This window comes from Taudactylus pleione, unplaced genomic scaffold (assembly GCF_031769625.1).
Source record: "Taudactylus pleione unplaced genomic scaffold, aTauple2 ptg000009l, whole genome shotgun sequence".
Classification (NCBI taxonomy): Eukaryota; Metazoa; Chordata; class Amphibia; order Anura; family Myobatrachidae; genus Taudactylus; species Taudactylus pleione.
In genome coordinates, this window is record NW_028284412.1 from 13,990,824 (window position 1) to 14,007,420 (window position 16,597).

General features: G+C 42.2%; 1 protein-coding gene across 2 annotated transcripts in view; it reads left to right on the forward strand.

Annotated features, from left to right (window-relative positions):
* The window catches only part of LOC148542784 (gamma-aminobutyric acid receptor subunit beta-4), a 366,337-nt gene that overhangs the window by 280,354 nt on the left and 69,386 nt on the right, over positions 1 to 16,597 (forward strand). For both annotated transcript variants that reach the window (XM_088466801.1, XM_088466809.1), the window contains one exon: positions 12,114 to 12,196. In XM_088466801.1, the coding sequence (XP_088322927.1) occupies positions 12,114 to 12,196 (83 nt within the window). The remainder of the gene's footprint in view (positions 1 to 12,113; positions 12,197 to 16,597) is intronic.

The window sequence follows — 16,597 nt, forward strand, 5'->3', positions numbered from 1 at the left end:
TGTACAAACACAAACACACTCGGGTTCCTTTTTGTTCAGAGCCAATTAACCTACCAGTATGTTTTTGGAATGTGGGCGGAAACCAGAGTACCCGGAGGAAACCCATGCAAGCACAGGGAGAATATACAAACACCACATAGTTAAGGCCATAGTGGGAATCGAACCCAAGACCTCAGTGCTGTGAGACAGTAATGCTAACCATTACACCGTCTGTGCTTTGCAACCTGATTTTGCTAAGAATCAGATGCAGAGTTGAACGTAAGTCGGCCATGATTATACTCACATTGCGTACACAGAACCAGATATGAAGTTTTGCCTGTATACCGAGCTGCACGACTCCTACCCGTAGGCTTTGTTTTATAGCTGTTATCATTATCAGTGTGCACTTGTATCAGGCCTGTCCTTGTTGCCAGAGATCTGCCTTAAACCAGATAGAGCTCTGCGTACATACAACTTTGCATAGTCCACATACGCATCGACAAATCACTCTCCCTTACTCTAACCTACATGCAAACAACCCATTTCAACCAAATTGTACCGATTCATCCACAAACGGATATGTGATTGAGATACATACGACTCATAGATTAGTTCGCTTGTGCAGTACTAAATAATGCAAGATCCGTCTGCAAAATGGACTATCGGTCAACTCTGCATTGACCCCCTCAAGCTAGGGTGCTCATTTATCAACAAGTTTTATCATACGTAACAAGTTTTAAAAGTCGTTGCGTATGATAAATGGTGCTCAAGCCAATCAGCTCCCAACTGTCATTTTTCAAACAGATGAAAGTTTGGAGCAGATTGGCTGGAGCAGCGTTATCATGTGCAACAAGTTTTAAACCAGGCAAGTCAAGAGCATTTTATAAGTAGTGGAAGGAGGTTTTAGGTATCCTAGCAGTACAGATGTGCACTCTCACTAGTGGTGTAGCCCTGCTCACTATGACGCAGCCACATTCCCAACATGTCGCTGGCAAAGCTCCATATCCCGATTCTAACATTCATAATATTGGGAGGTACAGTATGCAGGCATGCCATGTTACGGCAAGGGTCGAATAAAAATGTGTCGTTACCAATTTGTGCTTAAACACCTCAGTGAAGTCACATGTCAAATGTAAATGTGATTGACATGTAGTTGTGTTACTTATGCTTGGGAGGTTATTATAGGTTACTCCATTGCTTCAATGTGCTCTCCAATAAACACACTGGCATAGATTTACTAAATCTTCTAAAATGGAAAGTGTTGGTGTTACCATTGCAACCAATCAGATTCTATAATTTTCTAGGATGCAATATAGAAATGATAGCTAGGATCTGATTTGGTTGCTAAGGGCAACACCACCACTTTTCATTTTAAGAAGCTTTAGTAAATCTACCCCATTGAATGAAGCATGAATCACTTATAAAACCACAATTCTGCAGCAAATCTTCTGAAAGCAAGTAAGATCATTGGATAAGGGGTCATTGGAAACTATGGTTTCCATATTCTGATACATTGTTTTAGTGTTCCCTCTAGATCCGGCGGGAGGCAGGGCGCCGGAGCTAGAGAGGGCATGTCCGTGCGCGCGCGACCGAGAAGGGGCGTGGTCATCAAAAAGGGGGCGTGTCTATAAGACGCGTCCCCTTTTCGTCACTCTTGGGGGCGTGCCCGGCACTTACGGACACGCCGGGCAGCCCCCAAGCCCTGCAGACAGGGAGAATAGATGCCGGGCGCATGCGCCCGGCGTCTATTCTCCGGCGGTGACCGGGTCACCGCACATTTCTTCACCCGCGGGACACTGTGACCTGCGGGTGAAGACGGTTCCCGCAGGCTGTTAGGGCAGGGCGCTTTTTGCCCTCCTTCTGGAGGGCAGGGCGCTTTTTGCCTTCCAGAAAGAGGGCAGGGCGCCGCGCCCCCGCTAAAACAGCCTAGCGGGAACGCTATTGTTTTGAATTCTGTTTGTATTAACAATGCTAATAGAAAGCACAAATGTAACAATAGAAACGAAGCCTTGCAGCTAATCATTTTGTGGCCAGGTCTAAAGAGTGTTTCAGTTGCAAGTGAAGCCTTTAGTGGACATTTTAAAATTTGGTATCAAAATTTGGGTATGTCTCAGCGGGATGTGGTTAAAATACCGACAGAGGGGATTCTGGCAGTCAGAATGTCAGCGCCTAAATCATGACACCTGTCAGAATCCTGGCACTGGCATCCCGATCGCCGTAATCCCGAAGGTAAGTAGCGGGGTTAGGGGGAAGGTTAGGGTTAGGTACTAGAGAGAAGGTTAGGGTTAGACACTAAAGGGGGAGGGTTAGGTTTAGGGTGCGGGGAGGTTAGGTTTAGGCACTGGGGGGGGGGAGGTTAGGGTTAGGCTCCGGTGAGGGAGGGTTAGGTTTAGGATAGGGAGAGATATTGAATATTCATGCTAAATATAGTTAAATTAAAATGTATGAGATTTAGCTTCCTTAACAATCATACTTGTTAAAGCTACTGTATAATTGTTATGAAGAAGAGCCACTGTACTCAGATGACAGGAAGCTGCCAACATGATTGGGAACTCAATGGCCCACATCTTCTCCATATCCCCATACAAAAGTGGATGTTCAGATATATACATTCTAACATACTTAGACATCATAAATCCACTGAATCAGAGATTATTAAAAGAAAGAAAATTAAGGAGAAATCGCAGTGACAGTGTTTGCGGTAACCACTTTCCCTGCTAGTTAAATCCCCGGTATATTGCTAAAGTCATTCACAATTGTGAAAGACTTCTCTTGTGGAAGCTGCCACTGCGCATTCGCACAGTGTCAGCTACCGCCGCCATCCGGAGGCTGCGGGAGAGAGATTGGAAGATCTCCTACTCCTAAGCCTCCATAGGCTTAAAGCAGCTTACACCATCTGAAGATGATGAGAACTACCAGGGCCAAACTGTGAAAAACTTTGCTTTTTGGAGTTTGGTACATAGGGCAAAGATCATAGTCCCCATTGATAATAATAGGGACTGCGATCTGCAGTGCTACTGTAATTAGCACTCTGACAGATTTCTGTAAAATTTCTTGTATTAATTAGTACATAGGAACAATTCATAAATGTATTCATAAACTGCAATTTCTACATAATTTTATGGAAAAAAAAACTTGATACATAGGCCCCTACATCTTTTGAACAAATAATTAAGTTCAGTACTTTGATGGGCACCATGAGTGACAGCACACAGTCAAGAACAGAAAGCCAATTACTGTGTTCAGCAATGGAAAACCAGGGTAAGCCACTAGTATCCCTCTCATACAAAGCAAGTTGAATTAGTATACATAAACAAACATTCTGGTAAATATATCTTATCTTTCAGAAGATGGACAGGGCTAGCTGAAGAGAAAGTGGAGTCCATGCCTGACAACCAGACCTGGATACTCACTTAACGGGCAGCAGGGATAAAAGCCATAGGATGCAAATGGACATTTAAAGACAGATGGCAAAAAGTGTCTTCTTGTTGACACACATAACGGACTAAAGACCTGATTCAGAGGTGCATACAGACATGGTGACAGCTGTGTCTTTTCCCGTAACCTTGTATGCTAATTCCACAACCGTTTATAAGCCTACTGAGATGCCCACTGGCTGTGGCGCTATTCCGTCGTGGCATATACTAAGACACACTATCGTTGCACAATCAGCCGCTAACAAATGCCGCCGCTTCATAAATATAGCAATAGCTGTTTACTTTATTTATTTTTTTACTTGAACTTTGTAACCTTATTTGAACAACAGGAGGCTGAGATAGAAGTTCTCCAATTCATACTACTGAACTTTGGACCCTTTGTTGCCTATATTACATATCCTTCTTATCTTTGGTGGCTATACTGTTTTAATTTGTATATTTATGTTTCAAATGGTATCTGTTTACAATGGTTACATGATTCTATGTATTTTCTCTTTTTATGTTACTTCTTCCATATGCTCCACCTCTTACCCCACCCAACATTTGTTTGGCCATGTTTAAAATAATACATTATATATTAAAAAAAACAAAAAAACTAAACATTACAATTCTGTTTCAAAATGTATGGCTAAGAATGTGGGAATTGTTTTTGTAACAGAAACCAGCAGGGTTTAATTGTACTTTTTTGGAATACAATTGAGTGACTTTAGGTACATGTACAGTGTGACATAAGGTGTTTGGGAATTCAGGAAAGCATACAGTGGGTGGTGATGATGTAGTTATTGTCCCAAGTACAATATTATTGAGATTGCTTCATGTGATGAGGTCTGAGTATATATGGCTCGCACGCATTGTCTGGAGCTTGACAGCACAGTCTCATATTTTTTGAAAAGACTTGGTAAATTGTTATTTTATTCACAATTTGCGGCTTGCTGTTCTTGCTGAAAACTTGGTTGTATATTGTTTGCTACACACAACTATGGGGATTGCCGGTGTTGCCGTTGATATGTTTTAACTATAATATCCACTTAAGATATTGATTTGTCCTAAGCTGACCTTGGGTCATTTTGTGTAGTACTTTAAAAATGAAGGTACCACGTATAGATTTCAAAGAAAAAAGGAATAGACATTTTAACAACGGTATTGTCATCACTGCTATGATTATTTGTTTGATCTTTCTATAAAATTTTCACAATATTATTACATGCTTTAGTTTAGTGTTTTGAAACTTAGGACCTCATTCAGAGTCGGTCGAAGCGGCCGCACGGTTGTACGCCACCGATGTTCGCTATACTGCGCATGCGTAAAGTTCGCAATGCGCGTGCGCAAACTAGCCGCTACGATCAGAAATTTCTCTCTCCTTGAACACAGCCAGGTCGGTAGTTTGAGTGACAGATTGAGGCGTTTGTGGGTGGTAACAGGGGAAGGTGCTTGAAAACGGGGGAATGGAGATCCGGACGCAGGCATGCCTAATTATGCAAACAGCGTTTTCTGGGAGTGCATACGGTTTATGGGAGTGCATAATTAACAAAGTAGCGTAATGGCACATGTGACATGGGAGGTTTTTACACTGACATGATCGTAGAGATTAAGAGAGGGTATGGTCAACCTTAAGCTCTACGACCAGTTCCGATGGTTCTCGATGGTCTCGATTAATCCTTATATGCCCGGAGATGACGTGTAATGCGTACGAGAAGGGGGCGTATTTTTTTGTCTTCCGGCCGCTTCCTCCCCTTGGTCGGCCAGCTACCGATCAGAACTTATGGACGCAACTTGCGAGGGAATCATTTGCATATCCGGCCCCTTTTCCCATACGACCGTGCGGCCGCTTTGACCGACTCTGAATGGGGTCCTTAATCACAAGAATACATTCAATCTTAATAACACACCTACCTACACACTACCTCTATTCTATTGGGTTGCGTTCATGCAGATTTTTATTCTTGTTTTTTAAGACAAAGACTAAGGGGTCTAGTTACTAAGCAGTGTTAGGACACAGAGTGAAAAGTGATAAGTCTGTGATAAGGTGCCAGCCAATCAGCTCCCAACTGTCATTTTTCAAACACCGCCTGTGAGATGGCAGTTGGGAGCTGATTGGCTGGCTCCTTATCACAGACTTATCACTTTTCACTCCGTCTCCTAACACTGCTTAGTAATAGACCCCTAAGTATTATAATGATATGTTTTTAAACACAATTTATAGAAATCTAAATAGATTTCTAGTAAATGACCTGGAATTTACGTACTCTATGGAAACATGGTGCTGTTGTTAAATCTAATGTTGGTAACATTCCGAGTTTTTATGTAACATCCATTGAGCTGCCTACAATACTTTATGTTAGTGGGATATCAGAAGTTTTCTAAAAAGGGACCCTAATTGTAAATAAAATAAACTGGATCATAGTGTTAGGGTAATACCTGCAGAGAACCCAGAAGTATTCCCAATAGGTCATGTTTTGAGGTTTTCTGTCTGTGGAAGCAGATGGGATAATTATTAACGCACTAGAAATCCACAAAACATGACCTGTTGGTGGTACTTGAGGATCGGATTTGAGAAACCCTGCTGTAGAATGTTAACAAAACCCCTATTGATGCTATATTTCCCTATAGCAGTCACCTTTTTTTTAAAGCTAGACATGCTTAAGTTTATGTTGCTAAACATGACAAAAATCTCATTTGCTCTCCAAAGCCACAGCTAAAACTTTTCTGAATGTTTTTTTATTTAACTCACCTTGGGCGGGATGCACTAACATAGTGCGCTACTTACCGCCACACACCGCATTTGTACTGAACGCATATGCAATCAGTACAGGAAAGGACAGCTCTTCCGATAACAGCTGTCCTCTGCAATCCGCGCAACCCCGTGGAATTCCTGGTTTATGAACCGGAAGTCCATCTGCGAATGCGCAGAGTGACGTGGCGGCCGATGGGCATGCTGGGATCCCTCATACCAGCGCGATGCGGTAGAAGCCCATAGGCTTCTATAGGGTAACGCCAGCGAAAGCTGGCATTACCCTCCGTATCGGGACCCCGGTGGCCACACATTAGTGCATATGGAAAATGGGGTTTTTATCGCATTTTCCATTTAGTGCATCTCATCCTTAGACTGTTATTAGCACAAGTATAATGGACCTGGCATACACTGGGTCACTTCAGTCTCTGCCTCCCCCCTTCTCTAACCATCCGCATCCCCCCCCTCAGGAACTGCAAGTGCAGATTCTGCATTTTAAAGCGCTGGGAAACCCATTGATTCTGCACTTTACGCAGAATCAATGGTTGAGTGTGCATTAACCCCTGGTTTACAACGTGGGGAAAAGGATAATTAGTTGAAAAGCTTTTCCCCACGTGGCACAATCAATTAGCTGCGGGGTATATCCTGCTGCTAATTGAAATCCTCCCATAGTGTAGCCAGGGATTAGAGCATAATTGAATTCAGGTAAAGAGTTTTTTTTTTCGCTGCAATGGGCAAGTATTTACTCCCTTTCAAATGCAGTAAACATTTTCTGCTTATACTGTTTTAACAAATATAATGGAATTAAAATGAATTGCTTGATGATTTCTAATTCTAGATAGTAAATTTTGCTGAAGATAACTTTGACAATTTGCATTTGTGCTAGTCAATGTGTTGTTAAAAATACACAGGTTGAGATTACAATAGAGTGCCTGGCGTATGTGTACATCATATCATAATGGCGCTAATGAGTAGAGGAAAATATTCGGTTTTGCACCAGGCAGTGTGTTGTTAAAATGAAACTAGTTGAATTTGTTATTGTTTGGGTATTTCTACTCCTAAATATTTAATGGTGATAATGTCTAGTACAAGAAAACATTCTGTTTTGCACCAGTCAGTGTTTTATTCAAATTTCACAGACTTATGGAGCGTACACACGGTCAGATTTGTCAGACTTGTCAGATTTGTCAGATGAACGACTGAACGATTAAACGATTTGAACGATTTGGACGATTTGACCAAAGTTTTGAACGATTTGAACGATTGAACGATTTTTGACTGCATTAAAATGAATGGGATCGTCCAAGTCTGACTGCAAACCCATCAGATGTCAGATATCGTTATCTGACAAACGGGAACGCGCATCGTTGATCGTCCATCGTTCAGGCATGTCAGATATGAACGATTTTCCTTCAGATATGAACGACTGAACGATTTTTAAATCGTTATCGTCCATATCTGAAGAAAAAATCTGATCGTGTGTATGCACCATAAGATTGTAATTAATTGTTTGTGGTACAGATGTGTCCTCATACACCTAGTGTCTATATGCCATACTATGCAAGACACAGGTGCGACTGAGAAGCTCAGTGAGGTGTAGTGTACCATCTCTTTCTTTATATTTTGTTTTTTATTCACATCACAGACGCAGCAAAACACCACTGAAAGTGTACAGGAATTAGTTTTAAACAAGTGCAAAGTCGTAGAAAAAGCCATGCCTACTGTGTTGCAGCACTTTGTACATATATTTAGGGGCTTTTGTAATAGGGTGCAAGCTTGTGTCACTGCAGGCAGTGTGGAGGCTCTAGGCACAGGCTAGCAGGGCCATGGCCCAGAGCGCGGCCATGCCTGAACTCACCATCACATGGCTGGCTCTGGCGGAAAACCCTGCCCCCACCCTCCCGCTGGCATTATTGGGTAAACGGCAGTGCAGCATGGGACTGCGCTGGGCGCAGGGAAGCCAAGCGCCGGCCCTGGCTGCTGGAATACATGTGAGTGTTCCCATATTAGTAAAGCAGCAATCATTTTGACGGCAAGCTTGGTTTTGCCTTTAAAATGATTGCCGCTTTAAACATACGAGAACATTCACATGTATTCCTGCAGTGGCACAAGCTCGCACACTATTACATAAGCCCCCTAGCCTCAGTAGCACACAGATATACAAATTTTGCACGTCAAATTGATCAGATCAAAACAGCAAAGTAGTTTTGTCACTCCCGGTTGGTTTATTTATATAAATAAGGCACACATTTTGAACATAAAGATGCTCGGCTGTTTATGCTTATGACAAGTCACTGCATTTGTGTTAACCTGAGAATGTATTTTTTGGGTATATGTACACCGACATAGATAAAAAATATGAACACAAATTCTGAAGTTCTGCACCAGTCACAGTCAGCATGTTGATGGAAAAAAGGTAAAATGTAAATGAGGCAGTCTAAACTGTATAGCAACTGTAGAGTATGGTTGAACATACGCGATGTAGTTATGACACCGGCAGCCTCGAAGCTGCTGGCCTCAATCCTGACGCTGGAAGCCCGACAAGGAACTTAAGATAAGTGTCAAAATACCGACACCTATCTTAATCCCGTCGCCAGAATCCAGAAGGATGCCAGCCCGAACAAGGTAAGTCCGAGGCGCCCTTAGTGTTAGCCGCGAGGGGGTCGGGTTAGGTTTAGGTAGCATAGCGGAGTTAGAGTTAGGTTTTGGGGGGGAGGTTAGGGTCATACACCAATAGGGGGGAGGGTTTGGGACAGGCACCACTGGGGGGCTTAGGCACAAAAGGGGGAAACTTAGGTTTAGGCACTAATGGGGAAGGTTAGGGTGTGGGGTGGTGATGGTTAGGGTTAGGCTACAAGAAGGGAGGGTTAGGGGGAGAAGGGGGGAGGGTAAGTATACTGTAAGGATAACAACCATCGGGATGCCGCTATCGGTATTATGACAGGAGGCACCCTGACAGCCGGCATTACATACCGATTCCTAATATACAGTAGGCTAATACTCCCCTAGTAGACTCCAGGATGAATAAATGTCCAAGAAGCTGTAAGGTACTATTATAAATAATACTATAGATATCTGTCAATTATTAAAAGTTGCTGATTTGCTTTGTTACATTCCTTGAACTTCATTTGGCGACATTCTACAGCGGGTGATAATTATCTGTCAAATTTGGGGTGAATCAGGAATTATTTCAGAAGTTAATTTGCAGACTACAATCTCTACAATTCCCCAGTATTTGCATATTGATTTTCCAATCACTATTGGAATGTATTTAAAACACATACCAGTTTAACTATATTATGCAGAAAATTGAACTGAAAAGAGTATGAAAAACTATCCCGAAACCAACTATCATGTGCACAAATCTGCAAACATCACGTCACATGCTCGTAAACCTGCTTTCATTCAACCTGCAATGCCTAAAATGATGCCCCTTGTGGACCTCGCCAGAAAAGTACACACAAACGAAAATATATGTACAATCTTATGCAGCACCCTTATACTGTAGGCCAGTAAAATGCACTTTATTATATTGTTTCCTTTATAACTCTCTGAAAAAAAGACATGCAAATATTTATCAAGAGAACAAATTAAGCTCACAGAATTGTGGACAAGCAACCTTTATATAGTATTTCTCTTGCTAATGTATTTGAAAGGAGTCTAAAACATACAATTTAGAAAATAAATGTAATAGGAGACTCAGGATAGTTTGATAAAGAATTGGAAATGACAAACAAATCTCAGTAGTTTTATGAGGACAAAGGGCCTGATTCAGAGCCGTTCGCTATTTGTGGTCGTTCGTTCAAAAACAAGGGGTGGCTATTCAAATGATCCGTTCGCAAATTGCAGTCTGTTCCCACCTCTAAGTCTGAACAAGCGAGCAAAACATACGCTCGTTTATTTGATAAAAACGCCTCCTGGCCGCACGCACCATACGTCATGTCCGCTATTTATTAGATTAATCGAGTACATCGTACAGCGTATGAACTGTTCGCTATTCTTGTGGTTGGTGTTTTCAACCGCTATTTTGCGAGCAGTTCTGAGTTAAAAAAAACCAAGTGACGTGGTCAATGACGCTGCTGTATTAAATATGCACTCCCTTAAAACGCCCGTTTTGACCTTTAAGCACGCCTGCGTTCGGATCTCCACTCCCCGTTTTCAAGCACCTTCCCCTGTTACCACCCACATACGCCTCATTCTGTCACTCAAAATAGCAGGCCCTCGCTATATTGCGTACCAACGATTTTCGGCCGCACTGACTGGTTCGCGCATGCGTACTAAAAACCGTACGCATGCGCAGATGTGCGAACATCGCTCGGAACGAGCGTACTGCCGCTTGCGAGTGGCTCTGAATGAGGGCCAAAGTTACAAAGCAAGTCCTGCAATATAATTGATTAATATTTGCATTTGTCAACATCAGGACAACATAATCCTCTTAGACCATATTCCTTTGGACTTTACAAAACATTTAATATTATCCCCATAAGAGGATTGTACATTATGTAAGCATATCAGGACTAATGCCGTGTATCCACTAGGCAATTAAAATAAGCAATTGAACGATAACGACATCATTATCGTTCAATCGCATCGTTATCGTTCAACGCTGGTCGTTTTCGACATCGCCTGAACATGCCGGTCAACCTGCCGATAACGACAGATTGGGCATGTTCGGGGATGAGGGAGGGTGCCTGCACTGAAAGACATATCGTTCAGTGTAGGCACTACAGGGGATGAGGTATGACTGTACGATTACAATGTTGTAATCGCACTGTTGTTCCACTATCTGCTAGTGGATATGCACCTTAAGGAGAAATATGTACACAAATAGCTAACCAGTCAAACGATAGAAGTCAGGAGATAGTTATAGGAGTCCCATATTCAGACTCATGGGTTAAAGTTGTATCAGGGTGCAGAATTAGGCTTTGTCCTTGGTAATCTTTTTATTAAGAGCTATGTAGATTTACTAAACAAAAATTAGGCGTCCATCCATCCATTTTCATCTGTCCCAAAAATATATGGGCTGTGTTTGTGTTAGAAAATGCAGGTGACTTAATTAATAGGTACAAAAACATTAAGGGCCTACATAAAGCCTTGTCCATACCCAGCTCTTTGTATCTGGAAATTCCCATTGTGCATGTAAAAATAATTTCTGTGCCAAATCAAAAAAAGTGGGTTTTCTTTATTTGTAGATGGGCAATTTTATCTTAGGAGAAATCTGATCTAATAATTAATAATATACATTATTAGTATGATAAATTATAATATGAGGTAAAGATATGATTCTTCTCCCTTGTACAGCTGTGGCTAAATTGAGGAATGCCTTCATTTGGGTTCCTTTGCCTTTCTTTGGATCAGCACTGCTATTAATTGCGCCTATAACAAAGAAATAATACACAGCCCCCATGTCCCCTCTTGAGGCTTAATTGAGCTGTATTTTAAATAGGTAGGAGGTTGAACCTTGACATTTACAGTTTGGCAGAGTTCTCATTGAGCAATGCTTCTAGTTTGTGGAGGAGGCTCCCACGAGAATGTAGCCAGGCACTTTGTTGTGTGCTAGGTGGATAATCGAGTGTCATGTTGTGTTGTGCATCAGGTGCACTTCGTAGATGACTTTCCTGTTTGTATTAATAAATCCACAGAACCAATTACTTTATTCTGAATGCTGTTGTTATGGTATATCTTAATTCTGTTTATAGCAATAATATTTAATGCATGTCACGTTTTCTTTATGCTTGATGTCATTTTCTCACTATCTGTTTTGTTGTATACATTTGTGTAAATTACACAGTATCACCTCTTGACAGGTTCCTCATCACACCACATGGTTGAAAGCAAAATAATATAATTAAAAACAGTAATAATTACAATAAAAAGCAATTGCCCCCAAAAATAAACAAAAAGTTTTGGAGAGAATGTATTTGTATAACAGTGGGCAAAGCTGACTTCCTATTCTTGTTCTACAGAATAACAACCACTGCTGCCTGCATGATGGATCTACGAAGATACCCCCTGGACCAACAGAACTGTACCCTGGAGATAGAGAGCTGTAAGTGTTTTTGCACAAGATTTAATGGCTTTTATTATTTCTTAATTTATGCAGCATTTTAATCTCATCCCAATTACTTAAAATTGAAAAAACAAAATGTGATTGACTGCATTGGTTCTTTTATTCTACTATTCTGTTTCAATCTGTGCATATGGATCCTTTGGTGCTCTAATAACACATCAACACACTGTAACAGATTGTTCTTCTTCATTGTGTTGTGCAATTGAATTAAAGGAGCACTCTACAGAAAAATGTTTCTTTTTTATCCAATATATCACCCCCCAGAATAAGTCATTTGACCTCAGCAGTCCTGATTCACCTCCACAAGACCTGACACTTTGCCTCTGCTAATAACTTTGTTCTAGTACTTGATCTGAGTGCATACTTACCTACATTTTAATAGTGCCTTCCAGGAGGGGAAGTTCTAGGCGTGAGGTGTGGGGTGCTTAATGTGCCCCTGTTGCATAATGATGTGAGTGAGGCGCCATGAAGAGGACGCGATTCACAGCAAATCGCGCCATCATGATGCCTGCCCATTTCACTGTAGGCTTGTCTATTCTCCCAGGAGCCCAGAAGAACTTCCCCAAATTCGAGAGTTTCCAAAAATTTCCAGGAGAGTAAGCAAGTATGGAGCAGGGTTTATGGGATAACATTATTCTATACTTTTCTGTTTTAGGGAAGAATGCCTTTCTAACAATACTAGCTGTTGCACAGGGCTTTGTCCATGATGAAATCGCTTCTGACAATATTTTTTTTGTTTGGGGTGTTATAGTTGTATAGCTTTGCATAGGGGCCTTGTTGCGGGAGTGACCCACATGACCAGCAGCACTATACAGACTGGTGGCAGCATCCCCTTCACTCACATCAATGTCACTGTGTGCCATGTGAACAGACTACTATGTAGTCTCTCCTATTCAAGTGAACGCGGGCCTAAAGCACCTCTCCCCCACCCATTACCGGCTGCCAGTGGCGTAACTAGGGTATTGAAGCCCAGGGCAAATAGAAAAATGGAGCCACTGCCGGTTGCGCACATGGTGTCACACCTATCTATTGCACTGATGATCTCAATAAATTTTGGTTTTTTTTATTGCTCAGCTTTAATTTGATGGATCGAGTTTTCATGAAAATCAGTTCAATAGCTTTTGCGCCAACTTGGAACAAACAGACAGACACAACATTCTTATAATATTAGAATACGAGGGTGAGTCAAAAATTATCCGCACTCTGGCAATAGAATTAATTTGAATCAACTTTGTCAACAGACAAATACATTATTTTTCGACATAATCTTCTTGCTCTTAAATACACTTTGTCCATCTGTTAACAAGCTTTTGTATTCCCTCATTAAAAAATGTTTTAGGCTAAGCTTCGATCCACGAATGTACCACCTCTTCATCAGGTGTGAATCTTCGTCCTCTTAGTGCTAATGATTTGCAACATAATCGACTGCCACTCGTCTATCCAACAGAATCAGTTCATGTCCACACTCAATGTTCTCATCAGTCGTGGACGTGGACGGACGTCCGACTCCTTCTTTATGGCTGACAATTGTGGGACCTTGGTAAAAGCTGGGTAAGGCGCGCTCTCTATATGGTGGGGCAGTGTGTAAAGTGCTTGGGTAAGAGTGATCTGTATGACAGAGAGACGTAGACGGTGGTGTTGGGTGAAGGTAATTTTATTGGTTTAAGGTAGGTAGGCACAATGCTACTAGAGGGTAATTGACCCAGGAGCAGTGGGGGGAAGAGCAGGATGGGTGCACGGGGGGGAAGGTGGGTAGACCCTTTTAGGGGGCTCCTTTTCCGTGCAGTTCTGGACCAGCACGTTGTCCCTGCTGGACCTTCGGTCGACAGTCTTAACGCCCGGCACAGTGTAGGTGGAAGTCTGGTAAGGATAGATGATGTGGCGGCGTCCCGCAATTTGTACAACTTACCTACCGGTAGGTGCCTGTGTAGGCGTTGCGATTTGGGGGTGGTGGTCGGCAGTCTCTGATGGTATACAGCGACAGGTTAGATGGCCGTTCTTGTTGTGCTGCAGCTACTGGTGCGGCTGTGCCCCGTGATGGTGGCACAGTTGGTCTTGTTTGCGCTGGCAGGGTGGGTCAGCGTGGGGACCTTCTTTGAACTTCTCTAGCCATTCATACACACTTCTTCGCGACAAACCACTTTCTTCATACTGTGCACAAAATCTTCAATAAATCTCGGCACCAGATACACCCTCAGACCACAAAAAACAAATCACTGCACGCTGCATTTCTTTTGTACAAATCACAAGTAGGGCAGCCATTTTTCTTGCACCGCAGTCACAAATGAACTAACGTAATACGTTCAAACCTGCACAGCAGTGACTGGGGAGACGGCAACCTAGTACGGAAGCGTCAAAACACAATGCGGCCAACAGAAGTTTTAATATAACTGGAGTACGGATAATTTTTGACTCACCCTCATAGATAATAAGGGGCTGATTCTGAGTTTGGAGCAAAGCAAAAATACGCGAGTAACTTATTATGTTGCACTGCAGTTGGGGCAGATTTAAAATGTGTATACACAGAGAAATTTACTGTACATCTGAGAAAGGCATATCCAAACTCAGCTAAAGCTCATCTAAAAATCTGTCTAGTATTTGTAGGCTACTTGCAAAAGCAGCAATTGTTTACCCTGCATGCAAAAACAAATATATAAATAAATGTATGTGTACCTCTACCCCTTTTCCACTGGCCAAAATACCCGGGTTATTGCCGTGTCACACCGGGTAGCGGCTCAGAGGAAAAGGCTCCTAGGAAAAAATCTGGGTCGATTGACCCAGCATTTCTTCCCGGGTATTGAGCAGGGCTGTTAGCAGGTAAATAGAAATATAAAAAATGTATTATCCAATGCGCTGTTATTTGAAGCATGCACTGCTACAGTTTTGCTATTAGGGCATGCTAAAACTGTGACAGGGCATGCTGGGATATATAGTTCCACAACAGCTGGAGTGTCAAGGTTAGCCAACACTGGCCTACTGCCATACCTGATCTGTTATCTCCATATACGTATGGTGACAACAGATGAAAGACATTCAAATGATTTTAAATTTTTTTATTTATTTTTATCTTAAAATGGAAAGCGCAACTCTGGGTTGTCAGTTCCACTGCACATGTGCATGCACGGTAGAGACGTGTCCGAGGAAGTGATAGCTTAACCTTTACCACAAAAATGCCAATATCGTTGGGGCAAATTTTTGTGCTAAATTGCAGTGGCAAAGAGTTTATCTTGATGATAAAAATTCAGCCTTATTGCCAGATTTCAATAAAATTTCCCTTTAATAGCTATAATAGCTATAACATGGACACATAAAAGAGTACAATACTGTACAATTTACCATTATCATGTGAAAATATAATCTGTTTTGCATTACATTATAGTCTGCTTGCTTCAAACTATAATACATTGCATTATTACATTATGACCGTTTATTAATGGTACTACCATATTATTGTACATACATAATTTAGTATAGACTTGCCATATTCTTACTGTAAGTGCAGTGTACTGTAGAGAAAGTAAGTGTTTCTAACAAACTATAGTAAACTGAACTGAAAAATGGCACACGCACTGGGGCATGACAGATCCCATATCCACACTGGGCTCATAATACTCAGTATCTCATAGGCTTGCTTTCCCTTTCCATTGCACAGTGTTTTGCTCTGTCATGTATGTTAATTTCTACTAGAGATGAGCGGGTTCGGTTCCCAGAGAACCGAACCCACCCGAATTTAGCATATCCGAGTCGGATCAAAGCAGGCTCAGAGGTTCCCGACTTACTTGGTTCTCGAAACCGAGGCAAAACCATAGAGACGGAAATCTCGCGGTTCGCGAGCTTTCGTCTCTATGGTCAATGTAGTATATAGGGACCACGCGACAGACGCCATTTCACTCCGGCTGTGGAGACCGAACAAAGAGGGTGGGTAGTGTAGGGCTGGGAGAGGTGCTGGTGCTATCTGCTGTGTCCTGGGCTGGTGACTGCTGATCCATTCTGGTCTCTGGTCACGGTGCTAAGGCGAGCTCAGGGAGGACAGAAACCTCCCGTGGAGCAGGACTGTGCTGTCTCCTGAGTCCTGATCCATTCCGGTCATTGGTCACGGTGCTGTCACTCACTATCACTGTGCTGTCTGCTGATCCATTCTGGTCACAGTGCTGTATGCTGATACATCAGGGCTGTTTGCTGTGTCCTGGGCTTGTGCTGTCTTCATCTCTGGGCCCAAGTTGCTGTGTCCTGGGCTTGTGCTGTCTTCATCTCTGGACCCAAGTTCTGGACTCCAAAAAAAAAAAAAGTAAAAAAAAAAATCAAAGGGTCTTTATTATATTTTTCAGTGTGTGCTTGTGTGTGTTAGGCTGAACCACATTAGCGCACAAGATACGGTGA